Source organism: Cyanistes caeruleus, chromosome 6, assembly GCF_971803275.1.
Source record: "Cyanistes caeruleus chromosome 6, bCyaCae1.hap1.1, whole genome shotgun sequence".
In the NCBI taxonomy this organism is placed as follows: Eukaryota; Metazoa; Chordata; class Aves; order Passeriformes; family Paridae; genus Cyanistes; species Cyanistes caeruleus.
In genome coordinates, this window is record NC_141706.1 from 29,913,865 (window position 1) to 29,935,110 (window position 21,246).

A 21,246-nucleotide genomic window follows, 5' to 3' on the forward strand; every position below is an offset into this window, starting at 1 on the left:
TTGCAAGCTCCTGCCATGGTGCTTGTGGCCACTTCCAAATCACTTGATGCTACTGGGAAGCAAGGGGATTGCATGCAGTAGTTTTATCAGAATTTGTCTATTCAGTGAATCTAAAGCCTGCAACAACATGCATGCACAAAGCACTTGAACTATCACAATGTTTTAGTGATCCCTAGATGTCATCTGGTTCTCAGGCTTGGAAGTCACATGTTAAAACTGTGGAGGACAACCAAAGGATATTTTGTAGAGGTATCATTCCAGACCAGGCTAAAACTGCAGAACACAGTATCCCTTCAGGTTCTCACCTGTACCTTAGTGTAACTGGGAAAAAATTATATAATTACACATGCAGAAATGGGAGAACAAATTCTGCGACAAATTTCAAAGGTATTAACTCTAGTAGAGTTTGAAGTACTTCACTTAAAGCCGAAACTGAAATCTGTGAAAAGTCACCCAATTGATTCCCAGGTCATCCCACTGAGATAATCCAATGACAAGATTTCAGAGAAATCTAATTATGAAAGTGATCTGAGTTAAAAATAAGCTATAAAAAAATTCAGTACAAGTACTGAAATGATAGAACACTGTACTGAGTATATCTGGAGAATTCCCCAGCTAGCAAAGGGAAAATAAATTCTTGTGCAGAAAAATTAGCAGCCCACATGCTGCTCTGACTGCATTCAAGTCCCAAGAAGTTCTGCTTTGCACTTCCAATTACAGCAGATGGGAGTTGGTCTCACAGGCTTAATTGAAGATACGTTCTGTGAGATGTTTTCATGAACAATTCTTTCTCAGCGTGGTCTCTTTTGCTTATCTGGTTTTGTTTCTCCTCAAAATCATCAAACAAGACAAATAAAACGCTATTTTTTCTTTAAGGGTCAAGGATAATAATATTTGTCAAATCTGCATTTAACTTGAAACCATTTTAAGTTCAAAGTGATCTGAACAAAGCTCCTGAAGAGCAGAAAAGTCACTTCTGGATACTTCAACAACTGAAAACTGCAGTATTTTGAAGAAAGCTCTCGATATTTTCTTTAAATCATCTCTTCTGCAGAGGCACAATCTATTTAAATCTTCAGTAATTTTTTCTGTATTTATTTATTTTTGCTTGTATTTCCTCCAAAAGCTACTATACTCTGAAAACAAGATTTTAGAATAACTTCTGGCTATAACTTGAACAATCACATTCCTAGGTTGTAAGGAATATGTTTAATGGCACAGTTAACTCCTTAAGGATTCAGGCTGCTCTACAGTCATTACCACTACACTCCAGTTTCAAAACAAACACTTCTGTGTAACTTTAGGAGTTATGTAAATTCCTTTTGCTATTGTGCCTGTAAAACATCTTAAAAGACAAATAAATAATTTTCTAAGGTGAGTTAACTTAGCAGCAAGCAAATATCCAGCATTTTGAGGCTGCTTAAAATATTAGATTAACTTAACACTTAAGCTTCTTCTAAAAATATCTTAGAGCCATTGTTTAGAACTGACATAACAGTGAGTTCTCTGCCCTGCAGAGTAGTCATAAGTGAGTAAAAAGTAAAATTCTTCTCTACCTGTATCTTCATTACATAAAAATGCTCACAAAACTAAAAGGTAATTAAGACAGATTTGCTTGTATGATGACACTTTCCTAATCTGAATTTTTACATTTTTTATATGTTCAGTTTGTACCAATTAGAAACATACAAATATCCACAAATTAAGTATTGGATGTATTTGAACAACACCTAATTTTTTATTAAACATTTAGCAAATGCTCAAATACAAAGAGAGCAAAAAAAGACAAAGGAGCAAATGTTAACAATTGGGCTGAGAAGAAAGGTACACCTCACACTCTTCTGAAACTGTTCCAGGTCTGAAAGATTTCAAGATGATTCTGTACATTGTGTGTGACAATCCTGTGCAATCAAACCACAACAAACAGAGCTGCCACTTTCATATTTACTCTATGCAGGTTTGGTTAGTTTTCACATGAATAGATATAACTCTTGAAATCCAGTTCTATCTATCATAAAGCCTTTCCTCCCTTCCTCCAGAATTGATTTTAATATCATCCAAAGAACTGTTAAAAGGCAGGAAAATTCCCATAGGAAAAATTTTTGAGTCTGAACTGGGGGAGGCGGGGAAGAAAGAAGAGAAGAAAGACTGATATTAAAGGCTTTTTTATGTTAAAGTTTTTAAATTTCAAATGCTTATGATGTTTTACTCATTCTTTTTTTCTGTATTCAAAAAAGAGTTAAATTATTTTGATAGAAAGAAGCTGCAAGTTTACATGCATCTGTCTAAAATTAACTGTTTACTACTAACAAAAAAGTGAGAGTTTATTAAGGCCTTGATTTCATCAAATTTGATCTATACAGATAGCTAAATAGTTTCACTGATCCAGCCAACACTTATATGGTCAAAGATTACTTAATTCGATCCAACAGGTGTAACTCCAGGTTATAAATAGAAAAATGAAGGTACAGTGAGATTAAGGGATTTGCCAAAGACACAGATTAACAGGATTAGGATTCAGGAGTCGCCAGTTTGAATTTCTTTGCTTATCCCATATTTGTTCCAGCAAACTAGGTACAAGAAGGACGACAGAACAGAGGAAAATGCTCACATCTTCCACTTGGCATCAAGAAAATAAAAGTTCAAACCTCTATTCAGAATCAGCTGTCTGACTAGGAATTGCCTTTATGTACACCTGAAGCATGCCTATTATCAGAAATAATATTTGAGTATATAAGAACTAATTTAATTTATTTTTAATCAGTGTATGACCTTGTAAAACAAAGCTCCAGGCTTTGTGTGTGTATAGGGATGTTCCAGATACATTCTTCCAACTGAGAAAGACAAAAGAAGTAACAAACAAAGCTTTCAGTAGCTGTACTACTTCTTTAAAAACCACTTCCCTTAGTAATCCTGTTTATTTGCTGCATCTGTGTATTGGATTTGTATGCAAGGTTTTGGGAGCGGGTGAAGATGCAGGGATGGTTTGTGTGAGAAGTTTTAAGAAGCTTTACTTCCCAGTGTGAAAAAGCCAATGCCAGCCCAAAGCAAAATCAACCCATTAATGGCCAAGGCTGAGCCCATCACTGACGGTGGTAGAGCCTCTGGGATAACATATTTAAGAAGGAGTAAAATCCTCAAACTGCAGAGCCGCAGTTGGAGAGAGAAGTGAGACTATGTGTGAAAAACAGCTCTCACACAAAGGTCAGCGGACAAGGAAGGGCAGGACGTGCTCTGGACACCAGAGCAGAAACACCCCTGTAGCTCTGGTGGGGCAAGCAGGTACAGAAATCCAGAATGAGGTTGAACTTAGGAAGAAGGGAAGGCTGGCTGGAAGATGTTTTTAAGATCTGTTTTTCTCTTTATCCTACTCCTGATTTCATTGGTAATAAATTCAATAAATTTCCACAAGTCATGTCAGTTTTGCCTGTGACAGTAACTGGTGAGTGATCTCTCCCCATCCTCATCTTGACCTGCAAGCCTTTAGTTATATTTTTCTCTTGATTCTCCAGCTGAGGAGGGGAAGAAAGAAAGCAGCCTTGGTGGGTACCTGGCATCCAGATAGGCTTAACCCACCACAATCTGCTAAAGCTAGCAGATCAAGCTAAATTTACTTAACGAGAAACAGATAAAGAACATTTTACTAGACATCTTTAATATTAGTTCTGCAAGATATCTTAGCTGGGGTTCAAAAGAAATACTTGAAGAGATTACAAATTCGATTTCAGTGACCATTGATTTGTTTCTTAACTCCTCTAGTCTAGTAAGATTTAATATAGTATTCACTTCCCTTTGCTTGGCTTAGGGGATACTTTAGATACAAAAGCTGGAGATTTGTAAGGGACAAAAAACCATCATGGAATAAAAATCTTTCCTAAAATGTATTCATGAACTTTGCAGAACAGTGAGTGCCAGAATAAATTAACACAGTATCATTAGAAAGACACATTTTTTTAAGGGTTTAATGTACTGATCCAGAAAACAGAAAACGTTTGAAATGCAGAGAGAAATGCAATTTTTATGTTGCCTCTCCTCAAGCTCCAAACTTAAGAGCTTCAATTAAAAGGCTGCTCCATCTGAACTCCTAGTGTAAACCACGGGAGAAGGATAGTGACCAGAAGCCCATCCAAACTATTCAAAACTACCCTATGGATCAGATGCTCTCTGCTGACTACCAAGGAAGTGCTAATGCACTTTTTTTTTTTGATTTTGATTTTGAGTTGAATTGTATACTCACAGGGCAAGACATGATGGACACAACCTGCAACAAGGGACAAGCTCCAGCGTGTATTCTTTAGTTTTGGCTTTAGCTACACCATGTACATACTTGACTTTCCCATGGAGCAGCCTTTTCAGAGCAAATGCCAAAATCCCACTTTTCTGGGTTTGAGACCCAGAGTTCAGCTTTTAAGCCTGTTTTGCCAGATAAATAGCAAGCCATGACATAGCCAGATCAGGTTCTAAGCTTCATTGTTTTACTCTTTAAATGAAAGAATTCAGAATTTGACCCTTCACAGAACAGGTATGTTTAAGAAATCTTTTACTAGACTTTGTATGCAACTTGCCTAGTAGACTGGACCTAAGGGGAAAGAACAGTCTGCTATTTTATAAGGTGGTCCCTTGAAGAAGAACATGCTTGAACAAGACTCTACTACTCTACTTTGAAGCTAAGCAAAAACAACAAAAGACAGCAATCGCTGTATAAAAGGGAAATAGTCTGAATTTACAATGAGGGAAGATGAATAAAGAATATACTTAAGCATATAAAGTAGTTTCTATTTTGAGCACCTTCAAAAGGGAAAATCTCTTGCCAATTTTACTTTAGAAGCCAGCAACTTCTGTACACCAAGACTGGCTTTCTAAGTGATACAGTTAAGTTACCAGCTAAGCACCAGACTGCTTATGAGCCAAGACACTTTTAGACAGGGTACACATTGGTATTATATACACATGAAATAACCTTCCCCTCCTGAAGAGCGAAGAATTGTCAGGAAAATAATACTGAGCATGTGGTTCTATAACAGAGATGATGAACTTGATGACATATGTTAATTAAACTGATTTCTATCTTGCTCTAAAGACTTTGTTGAGAAAAGTTTGTAGTAAAGGGGGTTGTAACATCAAACGAAAACAACTACAAATACATCCTGCACCATCCCATACAGCTTATGCATAGTGATCTACTATTCTGAGAAAGATGAGTACTCTCAAAACACTTGAAAAAGAAAAAAAGATGACAGATTCTTAAAATAATTTATGTAGACAATGTTACTTCATACTAACATATGTGTATTTTCCCACTTGTTTCATGGTAAAACAATCCTGTATCTGCAAAAATACAACTTTAGTATATAAAACTGAAGTAATATAGCAAAAGGCCAAACATCTTGAACTCTGACTATGAGAACTTCAGCTAATTATTTCATTTCTCTGTCTCACTTTCTGGGACTGTGAAGTGAAAATAGCAATGTCAAGAATTTTGGGAAGCTTCATTCCTTAAGATCTGTAAAATACCTGGAGATCCTTAGAGAGCAGATACAGAAAAGTATTATTAATAATCATCATTCTGAAATTAAGACATCACATTTGAGGCCCTGTCCATCACAGAAGAAAGCTGTGAAACACTTCTCAGCACCTTAAGAACAATTACACTTGCTCAGTTATTTCAAGGGTCTGATAAGTTTCCAATCAAAGTAGACAGAAAAAAATTCTTTCAGAAATAAGCTGCAATATTAACTGCTCACTATCCTAATAATACTAACCAGCATTTACTTTGCATTGTAACTTTTCACAGCACACCTATCCCTCTGCCTCTGCCAGCAGAATTAAGAAATACCTAACAGCAGCATGGGGAATGGGGATGAGAAAGAGGAAATAAAGAAAAAGCTTTGTATCTGACATCAGATAGTGATGCAGAGACAGCTCCATGCCAAAAGCACTGACAGCTTGCCTTCTTTTCAGATAATGTTTAAGTTATTCTGGGAACTCTATAAGGGAAATTTGACTGAAGAGTAGATGAGCACTTGGAATATGCAATACCTTAACTCCAGCAGAAAGAGTAGGGAGAAAGGTAAGCAGATACCATAGCTGGAAGGAAACAAATATATGACAAACAGATTATCAAAACAGAGATAAATAATAAAAAATGGGCAGGTAAAGAGCTGACTAGAGAAGGGGATGAATACAGTTCATAATGGAGTTTGTCCTATAACACAAAGGAACCAAAGGGGAAGTCTTAAAATTCTATTCAGGATAATATTGCCTTTCCTGACATGTCTCCCTACCCTCTATGAAAATGAACACTAGTAACACTTTCGAACCTCCCATATTTGCATTTCCAAACAAACAAACAAAATTATTTTCAAATGTTCAGTTTCCTTTAGGTTCATCGTATAAAATTAAGTTATGTACTCTCTAGCCCCCTTGATGCTAAAGCTTCTTTTGTTGAGAAACACCAGGTTACACTTATATTCTCCACTACAGTGCTATTGGAGAAGCTGTACAAATTCATTAAACTAGCTGATGTAAATTTTTACTGTTTCTGGTTCTGAACCTTAATGCATGAAAACCTCAGAGAAGACAAGATTTGACAAGTATCTATGCAAGCACTAGAATTAACAATGCTTTTATCCTATGGATTTTTGGGCTTTGGCTAACTGAAATTGCAATCCAGGAAGTGTGAACTTCTGTGGAAGCTTTTCCTGTGCCTGAAACATTTCAAAGGTCTTTTTCTTTATACCTGAAAAGCCATTTATAGATGTTTCAGAAATGTATCTATCTGGCAATTAGAAGGACCACAGCCCTGGATTTCAGGAGAGCAGACTTTAATGACTTCAGATATGTCCTTGAAAGAATCCTATGGGATACGGGTCTAAAGAGAAAAAGGGGTCAAGAAGAGACGGATATTTAAGTAAGGTCCATTTTTCCAACAGAAGTTATGAGATTCATGCTTAGTAGGAGCACAGAATGTAAATCACTCTCAGATCAGCTTATGAAGGAAGGTATCACAGACTGTACATTACCACAATCACATCCTGTGGCAAATTCAAAACAGATCAAGCTTAATTTATAAATATTACCTACTACATTTCATAACTCATTTGCAGATTACAGGTTTTCCATAGTAGTACCTTATCCCCATTTCACAGAGTAGTAGTAGCATATCAAAGTACTAATCATGCATGCAGATCACTTCTACTGATACTCATCTAGGATCTTTGAAAGAGGCATAACAAAGTATAAGCCAACAATCCTTTTCATCATATACAACAACTTTATACATGATCATATTGATTTAAACCAGACTTAGAGATGTTTACTAAGGTAAGGCAACTTTAAAAGGATGAAAGAATTTCTGTACTTAATTCAAAATCACTCTTTAGTCAACCATGGACATAGTGAATGGAACCAAGGCCTCAAAACAAAGTGCAAAGTAGAGACTTCCTGAAAGGTTTTAAGATTCTAGGATCGAATTATCTTGCCTAACAAGAAAAGGCTTGCTGGAAGAGTTCAGTTATGTAGTTACAGAAACAGAAATTCAGTCGATCCTTTTAACAACACAGGGAAAAATCAGTTCCTCAAAAGAAATAAATGTCACTCCCAAGGTTATTTTATCAAAATAACTGAATGTAAAGCTTTTGTGAGTATAACTATTAGATGAAGTGGAAGAACAGGAGGTTAGAAATTGTAGTTGTGCAAATTCCCAATGATCAAACAGAAAAAAACTTTCTACGTATAGGTCAGGTCTGCTCAATCCAATGAGAGATACATCTTGTAGAGTCAGGAGTGCAGTATATAAATCTATAATCTATAAATGTTAATTTAAGAAAGTTAGGTAGTGAATGTGTAGTGATGGAAACTATTAATAACAAGACCATGAGAGAGAAAAAGCTGAAGAAGAACCTGGGATGATAAAGACACGAAAATTATTTGTTCTGAGATTTTTTTGTGTAGCTGAACAAAAAGGTAGTTATCTCTTCACTTAAAATGATAACTCCTAGTACCAAGGCTACGTCAAAGACTTAAATGCATGTGTGCAAAGAAGAGTCCTTACTCTTCCATTCATGCTGAACACACATTCGTCCTTCACAGTCTTCTTCCTCAGATTGCATCTACACTGCTCACAACAGCTTAACACATAGATGCCAGAGTTTATTCCACAGAAATGAGTGTAGACACACCATAATAACACTCCCCATATGTCAGCTGATCTGCTGAGACAGACCTAATAGGCTCAGGCTGCTGTCAGAGCAACATAGCTCTGCAACTTCCAGGTCCCAAGCCAGTATCTTGAGACAGTGCTGAATTGTACCATATGGAAATACAAACCCCAAGCTTCATTGTTTAGGTAAACATTGCATTGCACAGCACAGACACACACTTGAAGCCAATAGCATGGGCAGAAGTATGCTTTAGGGTTCACAGAGAAGGAAAGTAGATAATGTGCTCCTCAGTTTAGGCACTTTCAGCTCTCAGGGCAGACTAAGAGTCAACATTAGGCTGAAAGCAGATGTGGGCTTCACAGAGACTTCTCTTACAACCTCTTTGCAGAAAGTCACAGTATAAGGAATTGAGATAAAACAAGACTTTCACCTACTTTCTCTACCTCTCTTTCAGCATTTCTGCTGCTGAAGAATAGATTAACAATATCATAAAACATACTAATTAATAAAACTAAGGCTTCATAGACATTCTGCTGGATGACTGCCTATGCATATGAAGTGTGCAGATCATCTTTCAAGACATGTCACAAGTGAGATAAGAGATAGACCAAGTTTACTTAATAAAAGAAACATGGAACATTCAGAATCCTAGACCAGGTCAAACAATCTAGAACTAGTTTTGTTCCAGTAAACTTCCCCACAATTTGCAATACTAACTCTTCAAGACTATATTGAAACCTAAAAAAGTCTTAATTAAAAAAATCCATTTCAGTTGGTTTGAATAGGAATGCTGTCATAGGGATGGGAAACTTGCCAGAAGACTGCAAAGCAAATAATAATAATAATTACCAGTTGAATTTTGGATAATTGCTTAGCAGAATGCAACAATGATCACTGCTTATTTAAATGTTTCGCTCAACTGAGCGAAAGAACATATTAATTTAATTTGCCAATGACACAACCAGTGAAGAAGTGTCAAAAGACACAAAATATCCAGAAAACATTAGAAAACAAACAGAAAAGTTTCTTGGTTTAAAAAAAATAAAACCAGAGATATACATCTGTAACATGGAATTGAAAAAAAATGTTTGAATATTAAGACAAGCTGGTGTATGCTCAGAGACAGTTGAAAAGGAAATAAAATACTGGGGCAAAAAATAAACACCAAACCAGATTAGACAAGGAGGATTTTCAGTGTGCTACATTTAATTTCACAAACTGCCTTGAAAGAATGGCATGAACTGAATTCAAGGAGGGACTAGTTGAAGACTCCATCACTGACCCACTTCTACAAATGATTACTACAATGCATTTTAGATCTATGTAATGCAGATGTTTAAACTTACAATGGCTTGTAGATATATCTCACCATCTCTAAAATGCAATCCTCCACTTATTTCTCCCCAGCTTCAGAAATCCTTTGTCCTGATACTCTGGAATCATGATTGCTTCCAGGCAGAGCTACATTGATAAATCATAAATAGCAACAGCTGTAACTGTAGCACAAAGGAACTATGACGTGAGTAAGGTTGGAGATCAATCATTTCAGCCAAGGCTATCTGCTATTTCACCACAGAATGAATTTCCAGAGAATACTGCATTAAAATTCACAGCTTACCTATGTTTAGGACATGCTGTGAGATCTCACTGATAAATAAAAGATTTCCTACAATAACATGGTATATAAATCTGATTTGGTTTCAATAACCAAATAAAAAAGACAGGAAAAAAGATTCTGATATTTATGGTGAATTGTCACCATATTGCTCTAAACATCTCAGCAGAGATTGGCTAAGTTAAAAATGGAGATAGTTTAAAAGCTTACAAGAGAGGGAATAAAAAAAGGCAGAATAATTTAACACAAAGAACAACGTGTAGAAGTATTAGAATGACACTAGCAAAGGAAGGGATTTTGTAACCTCAGGAAAGTCATCTTGTCAACAAAAATGTATTAAAATAGCATCTTTCAAAATTGAGCTGGGAGAACAGTGGTCCATTTAGCTCTTATCCATCTCCAAGTTACATGAATTATATAGATAAGACATTTCTTTAATTTTTAATTTTTGTAAGGAATCTAGCCTTCCTGGCAAACTCAAGTAAATATAGTCATAGAGGCTTACCACTCTTTTCATTTCATGACATAGCTCATGTGCTTGGTTGTGTTAAACCTCCCTTTCCACAAGCTCCAGAGACAGCTAGGCTTCCAATTTCCTAATGCAAGTGTGCAGAAGTGAATGTGATGAATGTGAAAGAAACATGGCTATTTTATAAGATTTTATTTCAATATGAACAGTAACAGTACCTTTTGTCTGAAGGGGAGGCAAGTGTCTGCAAAAAGGATTCTCAGGCAATATAGTCTAACATACTTTCTGCAGCAGTTTCACATTTCAGTGCTATATCTAAGGTATCAAACAACAGCTATTTTTGCTGGAAGCAGTTCTAAATTGGGAGGGGGGGAGGCACAAAGCAAGAAAAAAGAGAAAAGCTGTTGAAAAGCACCAAAGAAAGCTGGGGCTCTAGAAAAGAAGTGCCAATGGCTCTGACTGAGCTTTCTGTTCACTTCTCAGTACATCAGGCCTGGAACAAGTTTCTCAGTGCAAAATTTCTCTAATTGGCTGGAAAGCATTTAAGGAAAAATCTTTTTAATTAAAAACAGAGAACCAACAAGACATGAAAGCCATGGGGGTTGGGAGAGGCATATGTTGACCTTATGAGGCTTCACAGCAGAACTCTGCAGGGGCCATTTAAACTGAGAAAGCACAGTTTTAATTAAAGAGTCCTGAGGAACAGACAATTCAAAAGAGCAGGTCAGATAGATTCCAAGAGGTCAATTTAAGCACAAGGAGAGGGAAAACAAGACTTCTGGCCATTCTGCCTTCCTCTGGGAGAAATCTGTTGCTAACTGATCATTATGCTTCAACAAACACTAGCTGTCCTCTAACCACCTCTGTGAGTGTTGTGTATCATTGGTACAAGTTAAAAGGAGGGCACAAAGGGTTCTAGTAAATGGGCTAACAGAATGGTGACCTCTCACCAGTGGGGTTCCACAGGGCTCCATCTTAGGCCCAGTTCTCAACATCTTCATAAATGACATGGATGTGGGAATCAAAGGAATACTAAGTAAGTTTGTCAATGACATTAAACTGGGCAGAGCTATTGACTTTCTCAAGGGCAGAAAGGCCCTGCAGAGAGACCTTGACAAATCAGAGGTCTGGTTGTTCACCAACCATGTGAAGTTTAATGAAGGCAGGTGCCAGATTCTGCACCTGAGATGGGGCAACCCTGGCTGTGTGGACAGACTGGGGAACAAAAGGCTGGAGAGCAGTGCCACAGGAAAGGGGCATGAGGGTCCTGGTGGACAGAAAGCGGATTATGAGTCAGCAGTGCCCTGACAGCCAGGAGGGGCAAGCATGTCCAGAAGTGCATCAGGCACAGCATCACCAGGCAGACAAGGGAGGGGATTGTTCCTCTCTGCTCTGCACTGGGGCGGCCTCACCTCGAGCCCTGTGTGCAGTTTTGGGTGCCACAATATATGAAAGACATGAAACTATTACAGATTGTTCAAAGGATGGCTACAACAATGGTGAAGGGTCTGGAGGGAAAGCCATGTGAGGAGTGGCTGAGGTCACATGCTCTGTTCAGCCTGGAGAAGACACTGAGGGGAAACCTCATTGTGGTCTTCAGCATCCTCACAATGGGAAGTGGAGGGGCAGGCACTGATATCTATTCTCTCATGACTGGGGACAAGACTCAAGGAAGACATGAAGCTGAGTCAGGGGAGGTTTAGGCTGGATATTAGGAAAAGGGTTCTTCACCCCAAGGGTGTTTGGGCACTGGAACAGGCTCCTCAGGGAAGTGGCAACAGCATCAGCCTGAGAGAGTTCAAGAAGCATCTGAAAAACACTCTCAGGCACATGGTGTGATTCTTGGGGTCGTTGTGTGCAGGGCCTGGAACTGGATTCAGTGATCATGGTGGGTCCCTTCCAACTTAGCATATTCTGATTCTATCATAAGAAATTCTGTGAAGTTTTTTTTCAACAAGAAACCTCAGTTTCTTGACACTGGATCACATTCATCTGTTTCCTTCTAGTCCTGGTATCACATTCCCAATGCATGGAATCCCAGATATGCTTATGCATACTTGAAAATAGAACTCTGCTTCTTACTAAGCTTCTAAAACCACTGGAAAATCCTGTAAAATAGATCCAGCAAATCACCAAAAAGAAATCCCCTTAAGAAAAAAAACCAAATAACCCCCCCAAACAACAAATTTTACTTTTTCAAGTGTTACCATCACATTTATTGAACCTAGTAATTTTCCCTTGCTATTCAGAGACAAAAGAAAAAATACATCTAATCTCCAAACAAAAGGACTTGAAAAGGTCAATGTAACCAGAACCCATCAAGTAACAGAGCTAACATCATAGAAAAATAACATAAAATCTGCTATATTTTTCCATGAAGAGCTATTTCCCAGTAATTCAAAAGGATAAGGAATTAAATAGAAAAGTAACATCTACAGCAATTTCCCAAGAGAAACAGTAATGTTAGTGCATTTCAATTACTGTATACATGGTTCTGCAGATTGTTACACTTAAGCACTGTTTGTGTTCAGACAGATTTCTCTATTATTGGCCATTTGAGAACTCATGGCTAGATGCATCTTCTTGAGTGAACAACAACACATTCCAAATCAAGGCATGGTCAAGACTGACAGACAAAGCAGGAAATTTCCCTGCATCAAGGAAGAACAGCTAGCAGCCAGATTAAGGAATCACTTAACTTATTTGTGAGATTTTATCTACTTTTCTAAAATCCCAATTACACACTCAGAAATGAAAAGATGGAGGTTTTGTTTGTTTGGGGTTTTGTGAGTTTGTATAAACTTGGAAATGGCATCATCTTACATCTTTAATATTCTCCCTTGCTTCCCTCCAGCCAAGGTAAAAGCTTTGATGTAAGTTATTTATTAGGTGGACTTATATGCTCATAAGGTTGGTGTTTATGTCGTTTATCAGGGGTACCCTCCACAGATGGAGAAAATTAAGAAAAAGCCACCACTCACTCCTAAAACATGAAATTCAAATCTGGAATGAAAGTAGATGAGAGAGGGGCAAACAGCAGTAAACACTTTTATGACAAAGGAATAAATAAAACCAAGAACATCCTAGAAGACATGGAAGTTAGTGAATGTAATACTTTTGACAAAGGAAGACAAAAGATTCCTTCATAGTTCTTCACAGACATAAATCAGTGACAAAGAACGGAGCAATCCCTGCCCAGAAACAAACCCAGAAAGAAAACTGGGGCAGATCAGAATCATGCTGTAGAAAACAAAGGGTATATTATCATCCTTTTCTGCACACAGAAATTCCATTGACATAAAGTGGCCATTTGATGAATAACACTCCATACCTGACATAGGGCATCCAGTGCAGAAATTCTAGTTCAGGTCTCAAAAGTAATATTCCTATATTAGCCCAAGCTATATTGCTACTAATTTCAGAAACAGCAGGTTGTTTGTCCCATGCTCTACTGCACAGTATATAACCATAAACAGAATTTCTTACCAGGACTCCATAAATTACCTACCTCCTTGTGGTGGTTTGAGCCTGGCTGGATACCAGGTGCCCACCAAAGCTGCTCTTTCACTCTACCCCCTCAACTAGATAATCAAGAGAAAATACAATGAAATCCTCATGGGGCAAGAGTAGGACAAGGAGAGATAACTCATCAGTTACTATCACAGGCAAAACAGACTCGATTTAGGGAAATGCAATTGAATTTATTATGAATGAAATCAGAATAGGATAGTAAGAAATCAAACAAAATCTTAAACCTTCCACTCACCCCTGCCTTCTTTCTGGACTCAACCTCACTCCTGATTTCTTTACCACCTTCCAACCCATAAGTGACACAGGGAGACCAGGAAGATTGTCACACATTGTTTCTGCCATTTCTATCTCCTTGCTCTTTTCCCCAGCTCCAGTATGGCATTCTACTCATGGGAGACACTCCTCCACAAAATTGTGCAGCATAATATCCTCCCTGGGGCTGCAGTTCATCACAAACTTCCCAGAGTAGGTCCCTTCCATGGGCACAGTCCTTCAGGGATGCACTGCACCAGCTTGAGTCCCCCATGAAGTCACAAGTGCTGCCAGCAAAGATGCTCCAGCATGGGCTCCTCTCTCCGTGGGTCCACATGTCCTTCCAGGAGTCTGCTCCAGCATAGGCTTCCCATGCAAACACAGCCAAGAAAAAAATCTAGTTCTAGTCTATGCCTGAGTGTGGTAATGACCATATTTCACCCACCACACTGCACAGGTTCAGCTTCTCAGTAAATGAGTTTAATTCTTAAATGGCCATGAATGTTACGAGTTCCCCTACACACAGGTATAGCAAAAAAAAAATTCCATAGCAAATAAAACTTAAACAAAAAATATCAAGGTTCTAGTTCATAATTCTGGCTAGAAAAACAGAAAAATTGGACTAAGTGGATGAAAATATTGAGAGTCATTATATAGAGTGATGCATTTCTGTCTCTAGTTAGTGTAAAAAGAAAATGTATGTAGATGTATAAATATACAGTTAAACATGTAATATTTACCCAGATTAAAATGTGAAGCTACTGGACTTCAAAGTTAGAAAAATATACACCGAACTCCTTTTAGGCTACAACCAGAGCTTAGCAGCATCCACCTGAGCTTTTGTTCCTGTGCTTATTACCCTTTCTCTTCAAAGTACCTTGGTGATTGCACTTTCTTCCATGGCCTTTTCCATACTCACATAAAACTACTAAAAGTTAAAGAGAAAGGAGATATTACAAAGTTATAACTTTTCCATTTGTTTCAACAAAGCCAGGTGTCCTTTCTCTGGCTGAGGTCAATGCTGGATAAATAAAGCCTGATGAAAACTTGCACTGAAAGTACTGCAGTGGACACTTTGCATCAGAGAGCTTCTTCACAATTTTTCTGTATGGTTTACTACTAACAGCTGCAATTCTGGTGGATGACTTCTTCACTATTATCTCTAACTCCTATACAGAAATATGGTCTAGGACTCTACATTTTATTTTTCCTGATTATGACCTGATCTCAAATCAGATACGTCCTTACTGCATACTCTTAAATTAGTATCATATAATTCTTCTGAAATCTTTAAAATATTATCCCTGGACTAAAGTCAATTATTTATAACATAACAAAGTACCTCTCACTGGGAAGAAGGTGTTACAGACAGCACGGTCAGATACCTCAGTAGCTTACTACAGATTTTGTCATGTTTAACTATGATTGCTTAATTGCCAAAAATCTAGATGGCATATGTCAAAAAAGTCTTTATTCATGGTCTGGCAAACTCTGCTCATCAAAAGCAGAAGTGTTGCAAAGCTTAGCCAGAAGGCAAGGTTTCATCTGGATTTAAGAGACATCTTTCCTGCAAGAAGAAATGAGGCTGAATAGCCTGAAAAAAATGAGGCTTACAGTTAAAAAAAACCCCACCAACATTCATATTTGTACAGCAACTTTCAGTGTATTTGCTTAAAATACTAAATTAAAAAGTAAAATAAAACATAATTTTAGTTGCATGTAGTTACAGGAGTTTATTTTGAACTCTGGCCAGTTCTGAAATACCTAATATACCAAGTGCAATATAAGAATAGCTAGGCATGATAGCACAGTGCTGAGTATTTATTTTGGCACTGGAGCTTTTTCCTTGTGGGTAGGGTTGGGGAAGAGGTCACACAGTTGTCAGTGGTCCCTCTTCCACTACAGGATTCTGCAGCATCATGTAGGAGCTATGGCAGGACTATTCAGGCACAGCTCAGGTGGCAGCGTTAGCCACCCCACACCGCTATGAATGCAACCTCCTGCAGGCTCCTAATGAAAGCAGTCAGGAGCCCAGCTGGCTGAGAATTTCAGCACCCCCTTCCCTCATGCTCCACACCTGATATTCTAACTTTCTCTGGGTCCCAGCCACCAACCTCCAGCACATTTTTTTTCCTATCCATCTCAAGGCTCACAATGTCCTCCCTCTGATCTATTGTTTCTTGACAGGCTCTTCTGTAACAGAAGCAGTGCTAGCAACAAGGTGCTATTTTCTGGGAGCCATTTTTAACCATCCCACAGGGAAATGTGATGTTGTCCCCCATTAAATAATGTTAGAATATTAGAACACAATGTGAAGGGTCAGTATTTGTAGTGCATTAATAGCCCAGCTAATGATTTTCATGTCAAGGTAACAGGACAGCAGCAGATGCTGGAATACTTGCCTCCATTTTTCCCCACAGTTCGGAAACACCTCCAGAAGGTCCGAAGAAAAGATGCCCTGTTATGAGGGGTGGCTTGAACAAAGCTGAACTCACGGAACAAAATGTGTGTTCCTTGCCGCACGCTGTTAAAACTGTGGACATAAAGTCAAAACAAGAATGTTAGAAAGCTGAACCAACATGAATGTTCTGGGAACAACTAGAACAGCAGCAAGAAAACCACTGGCCATTACATTTTGTGAAACCAAATCTCCAAAGTTTATACCCATCTGTTCTCTAGAGAGAAGACTATTTGCAAAAACCACACATTGAAATTTAATTATAGGAATTAGAGGTTTGTGAAAGTAAAATTCATTCTAAAGAATCCCAGCAAGGAGTGTCCAAGACCCACTTATTTGAAAACAATCCATTGGAAAATGGCTTACCAAGAGTAACTGTCGTTTATTTGACCAGAAGATGCCCTTTCTTTTAGTACCATTTGAACTTCACTGCTATTTTCATTACAGTTTTCTTTAAAGCCACAAAAAAAATCCTCTTTAAGAGAAGGCTCAAGATATCATTTCTAGGTTACTGAAAATTGACTGTTGGATGTATAAAATTTACTGTACTTGTGATGAAAAGCTGATTGACACATCACTAAACAACAATTTGCACTAATGCACTTTGAAAAGAGTAGCTGGACATTATGATGGATCTTCTATTCAACACTCATGTTTTTGGATTTTAGTATAAATTTCTAAAATATGAATCGTAAGCACTTTAGGCTAACTTATTACAGCAAACATTTGTCTTACAAAGGTTTCTCTGAAGTGCAAGAAGTTCTCCTTTGGGCATGGTAAAGCTCAACATACAAGAACAAAAGAAATGCAAATACAAACATTATATACCAAAAGGTATAATGACAGGGTTGCCTCAAAGATAGATTTTGTGCATTTCACTCAGCATCATGCAAGTGGGACAAAGCTTTGAAACACTCCAGAGAGATCATTAAAACATTCACTTGGGACAGCAGCTTAACTCTCCCTCATAGGAGAGAATTAATGAAAAGATACAAGTTTACTTTCATCACAGCAGATCCTCTCCATAGGTAGCATCTCCGCAACAGACAAAATCCGGTGGTCAGTGTGAACCCTCCCAGCTTGCAATTTTAACTCACCTCTTTAAATACAAAGACTTTAAATCACTTTATCCTTCATAGAAGATGAACATAGAAAAGTGTTTCACATTTGAAAGAGAATTATACCAAACAGAGTTTAGCAAAATTTAAAAAGGTATGTAACAACTGGGTGTGGGTGTGTGTGAAGAGAAGGCATTCAATTTTTACAAAAGGAATCACAATTTCTCATTTTTAATATCCTGGTTCTCAAACACATGAGCAAACGCAATCTGTTGTCATGTGTTGAAAGGTAGTACAGAACACAGTCTCTAGCCTCCCTACCCAGAAGGAAAGATAACTCAAATAAAATAAGTACAATCACTTTATGATTAAGAAACACTTGTGACACTTGAATCCTGGAATCAGGAGTATTCTTTCTGTAAATATCATGGACAAATACAGTATTTCATATTTATGAAACCTTTTTCATGCAAAGTAAAGCACAACCATTGTCCCGAGAGATTAAAGTAAATAAATAAATCATGTGCTGGATCAAAATATGCCAAAATTACATGACTACCACTGTGAGTAAAGAGTATTCATTACAAAGTGCTGCTGCTCACTGCCTTAAAGTGAACAAGTTCAGAGTACCGTAAACTAACTTGCAAGAAGTCCCACAAGATGCCTGTGACAAAGCTGGAAATGGAATTTCAGATCTTCTCATCCCAAACCACAGCCTGTATGACTTCTTTCATTTCTGATCTGCATTGTTTCGCTGATGATTTGACAGACTGATGGAGAAAAGAAGGCTACAGATGAAAAAGAAGAAACTTGTTGTAATAGAAGAAGGCAGCTTTCAGAAAGATAACACACATAAGGGAGACATTTTGGAAGAGAAAGAAAATGAAGGCACAATGATACAATTAAATGCACCAAATTATATTGCTCAGAACATCTACAGAACATGCAAATTTTGGAAGCAGATCCTGGCACAATTGTAACGGAAAGGTCCAGACATGAAGCTAACCTACTATTAATTCACAACAGACAGTCCTACTACATTATTCCTTATTTCTAATATGCAAAAACTACAGTCACTTGCATTTTCAGCATGGCATGGCTCTAAACCTACCAGGCAGAAGGGTATGATATCATTTGTTGCTTACTCAGTTAAAAGAGTGGGTGGATATGCTGGAACATCAGCACACCTGGATGTGCTGACAGCCAAGTGCCGCCAGCTAGTTGAGTAAAGGAGGATTTTGTTTAACTATACAGTGGAAGGATTTTCCCCCAAAAGCTCGAGACTGCAAGCCTGGGAATCAGAATTTTATCCCAGTTAAGATGCTACATTTCAGAAACCCTACTTTATAAATTCCTTTTTATAAGTAGTAAAAGTTCAGCTCAAAGGAGCCAGCCCATGATGGAGCTATCCAGAAAGCAGCCCAATAACAAATCTACTCTCAAAGAGGGTCAAGATCACTATAAGGAACAGGAACATCATATAATTTGAATAAACTACATATGTTGAAATTCCTGTATCATGGGTAGATAGGCAGTACCAAAATAACTTGGCTACCTTTTTTTTTACAGCTGCCCAGAGATGAAGTTACCATTAATGTGGCAGTCTTACAGGTAAGCATTTCTGGACCAAAGAGAAATTATGACAACCCAAAGTTGTTATACGTATTCTACCAGTAGGTAGGGCATATGACCAACACCTTACCTTGATTTTAATACACATGCAAACAGATGTTTTTTCCCAATTACTTTTGAATACAAAAATGAAACAAGTTGCACTCAGAGAAACGGCTTAAGCAAGATATCAACAATAAAGGAACAAACTTAACCATTAAGCTCAATAATTCTCAGCAAGTTGAACAGCTGCTGAAATTCTTCCTGTAGGATTACTCAGTCTTCCCTCTATCTGTCCTCCTCACTGAACAGCTCATACTATTAACAAAGTTAAATGGCCAGAGCTTTTCAGCACATTTGAAGAAGAAAGACAGGAAAAAACAGGGTACCTCAACAAGTTATTACTTTGTCCTCAATCATTTAGAAATGGGTTTGGGAACCCAGAAGCAGGGAAAATAATTTTTCACTTCTCTGGTTAACTGCTCTTTTTCCCCCTTTTAGGCATTTAAAGTACAGCCATCTGCAAGAGATTCCTTCCAGAAGAAAGCTTTCAACAACTGTGCTAGTCTCCAAGCCTCCTTTTGCAAACCTAATGATTGCTTCAGTCGTCTATATTATCAGTAAATAGAGAAGGCAAATTGGAAGAGTAACAATAGTTACTAATGATGTGATTTTATTTGTCTTGCTGAAACCAAGACTACAAATTGAATTGAATGTTCATTAGTTAATACCAGTTTACTGTGAGCACTCATCTTTCATGCAAGAATTGTTACGCAACTGGATACTCTGGTAACAAAAAAGCTTTTTCCATTCACTTGTGAGAAAATCCTGAAGAAAGACAAGAGAAGAATAAAGCAAGGTTCTCACTTGATGAAGCTATCTAAAGAAATTCTTGCAGTAGAGGCTTCAGGATGCTTTCTCCCTCCTTTCCTTCCCATGTCCCAAAGCAGCCAAACCCCAGAACAGTATCCTCCAACACCACTGCTGAGAGGGCTGCATCTTGCAGCACACCCATGTTCTGCTTGTGGGATGGTACATGCATGTGAGGGGAAGGAAAAAGGTTTGGGAGGAGACTTTGATAAAACAGCCCCAGCTCTCAAAAATGGCTGTGCTGGGAATTCTAGCACTCAGGTGCTGCTTCTCTGAACAGAGCAGCTTTCATAAGGCTTTGTCTTTTGTGTATTTACATTTCGGCAACCTGCCAGAGTCCAGAAACTTTCAAGTATTCTTTTCAAACCTTTGGACTTCTAAATAGATTGTAGAAGTCCCAGGATGCTATGGTAACATCGCAATTGAAACTCATTTTAGCAGTTAGCCTCTGCCTGCTGAACCCAGGCAAAGCCAAATGTGCACAATGCAGAGTCCCTGAAGAAGGATGGAAGAGCTTGCCAGGACCTTGCTGTCCCCGTAGCAGGTACCACTTTAGGTTACCATGCAAAGAGTTGAACAAGCTCACAGGACCCCTCCTCTACCAAATGGAAAACAAGGAACAATGACTATTTTTTTCTAAATTGACAGCATTACTGCTTACATTCTCTGTCAAGAACATGATGAAGAAAAAAATTTGAAGGCTTCTTGAGCATGAACCATTTACACACACACACACACACACACACTTTTCCTGCCAGCTACACAAGTGTCTAAGTCATTAAAACCAAGTTGAGTGCCTCAAGCAAAAATAAGGTAGTCTCAAATGCAAAGTTGCTGTCAGAGGCTATGTTCAGACTGACCGAAACATCTGTAGATGAAAGGAGTGTGGAAGATTTGTTTTTTCTTGACACATGCTCTGGACTAGTTCTAATCTAGTCCCATTGACTGAATGCTCATTTGCAGAAGGAATATATCTTCCAGTTTAGTTCCATCTGAAAGGAACCCAGAGCTCCAAGACTGCATCATTGTGTAAGCTAAAGCACAGGGATAACCAGGAGTATTAGGATTAGAGACTGTTCTACAATGGGTACCAAAAAACTAGCTCTAGCAATAGAAAATACTGAAATACAAAAGGCTTTAAAAACCAGGCCATTTCTGTTGTTAAATAACTTAACCACAACAAAACATCCCCCAAATGACCAATTGCATTTAGCATGAGG

At 38.0% G+C, this 21,246-nt stretch overlaps 1 protein-coding gene and 1 long non-coding RNA gene across 5 annotated transcripts in view; one reads left to right on the top strand and one right to left on the bottom strand.

The window, feature by feature from the left end:
* Positions 1 to 21,246, bottom strand: part of CSTPP1 (centriolar satellite-associated tubulin polyglutamylase complex regulator 1) — an 89,410-nt gene that overhangs the window by 47,040 nt on the left and 21,124 nt on the right. For all 4 annotated transcript variants that reach the window (XR_015288236.1, XR_015288237.1, XR_015288238.1 and 1 more), the window contains exon 3: positions 16,432 to 16,562. Coding sequence is in view for 1 of the 4 variants with exons in the window: in XM_086893681.1 (XP_086749807.1) it covers positions 16,432 to 16,562 (131 nt within the window). In the remaining 3 variants the exon portion in view is untranslated. The remainder of the gene's footprint in view (positions 1 to 16,431; positions 16,563 to 21,246) is intronic.
* On the top strand, positions 11,194 to 19,745 carry LOC147652557 (uncharacterized). Its single transcript, XR_015288239.1, has 3 exons — positions 11,194 to 11,282; positions 19,115 to 19,156; positions 19,658 to 19,745. It is a non-coding gene; the product is annotated as an uncharacterized LOC147652557 (long non-coding RNA).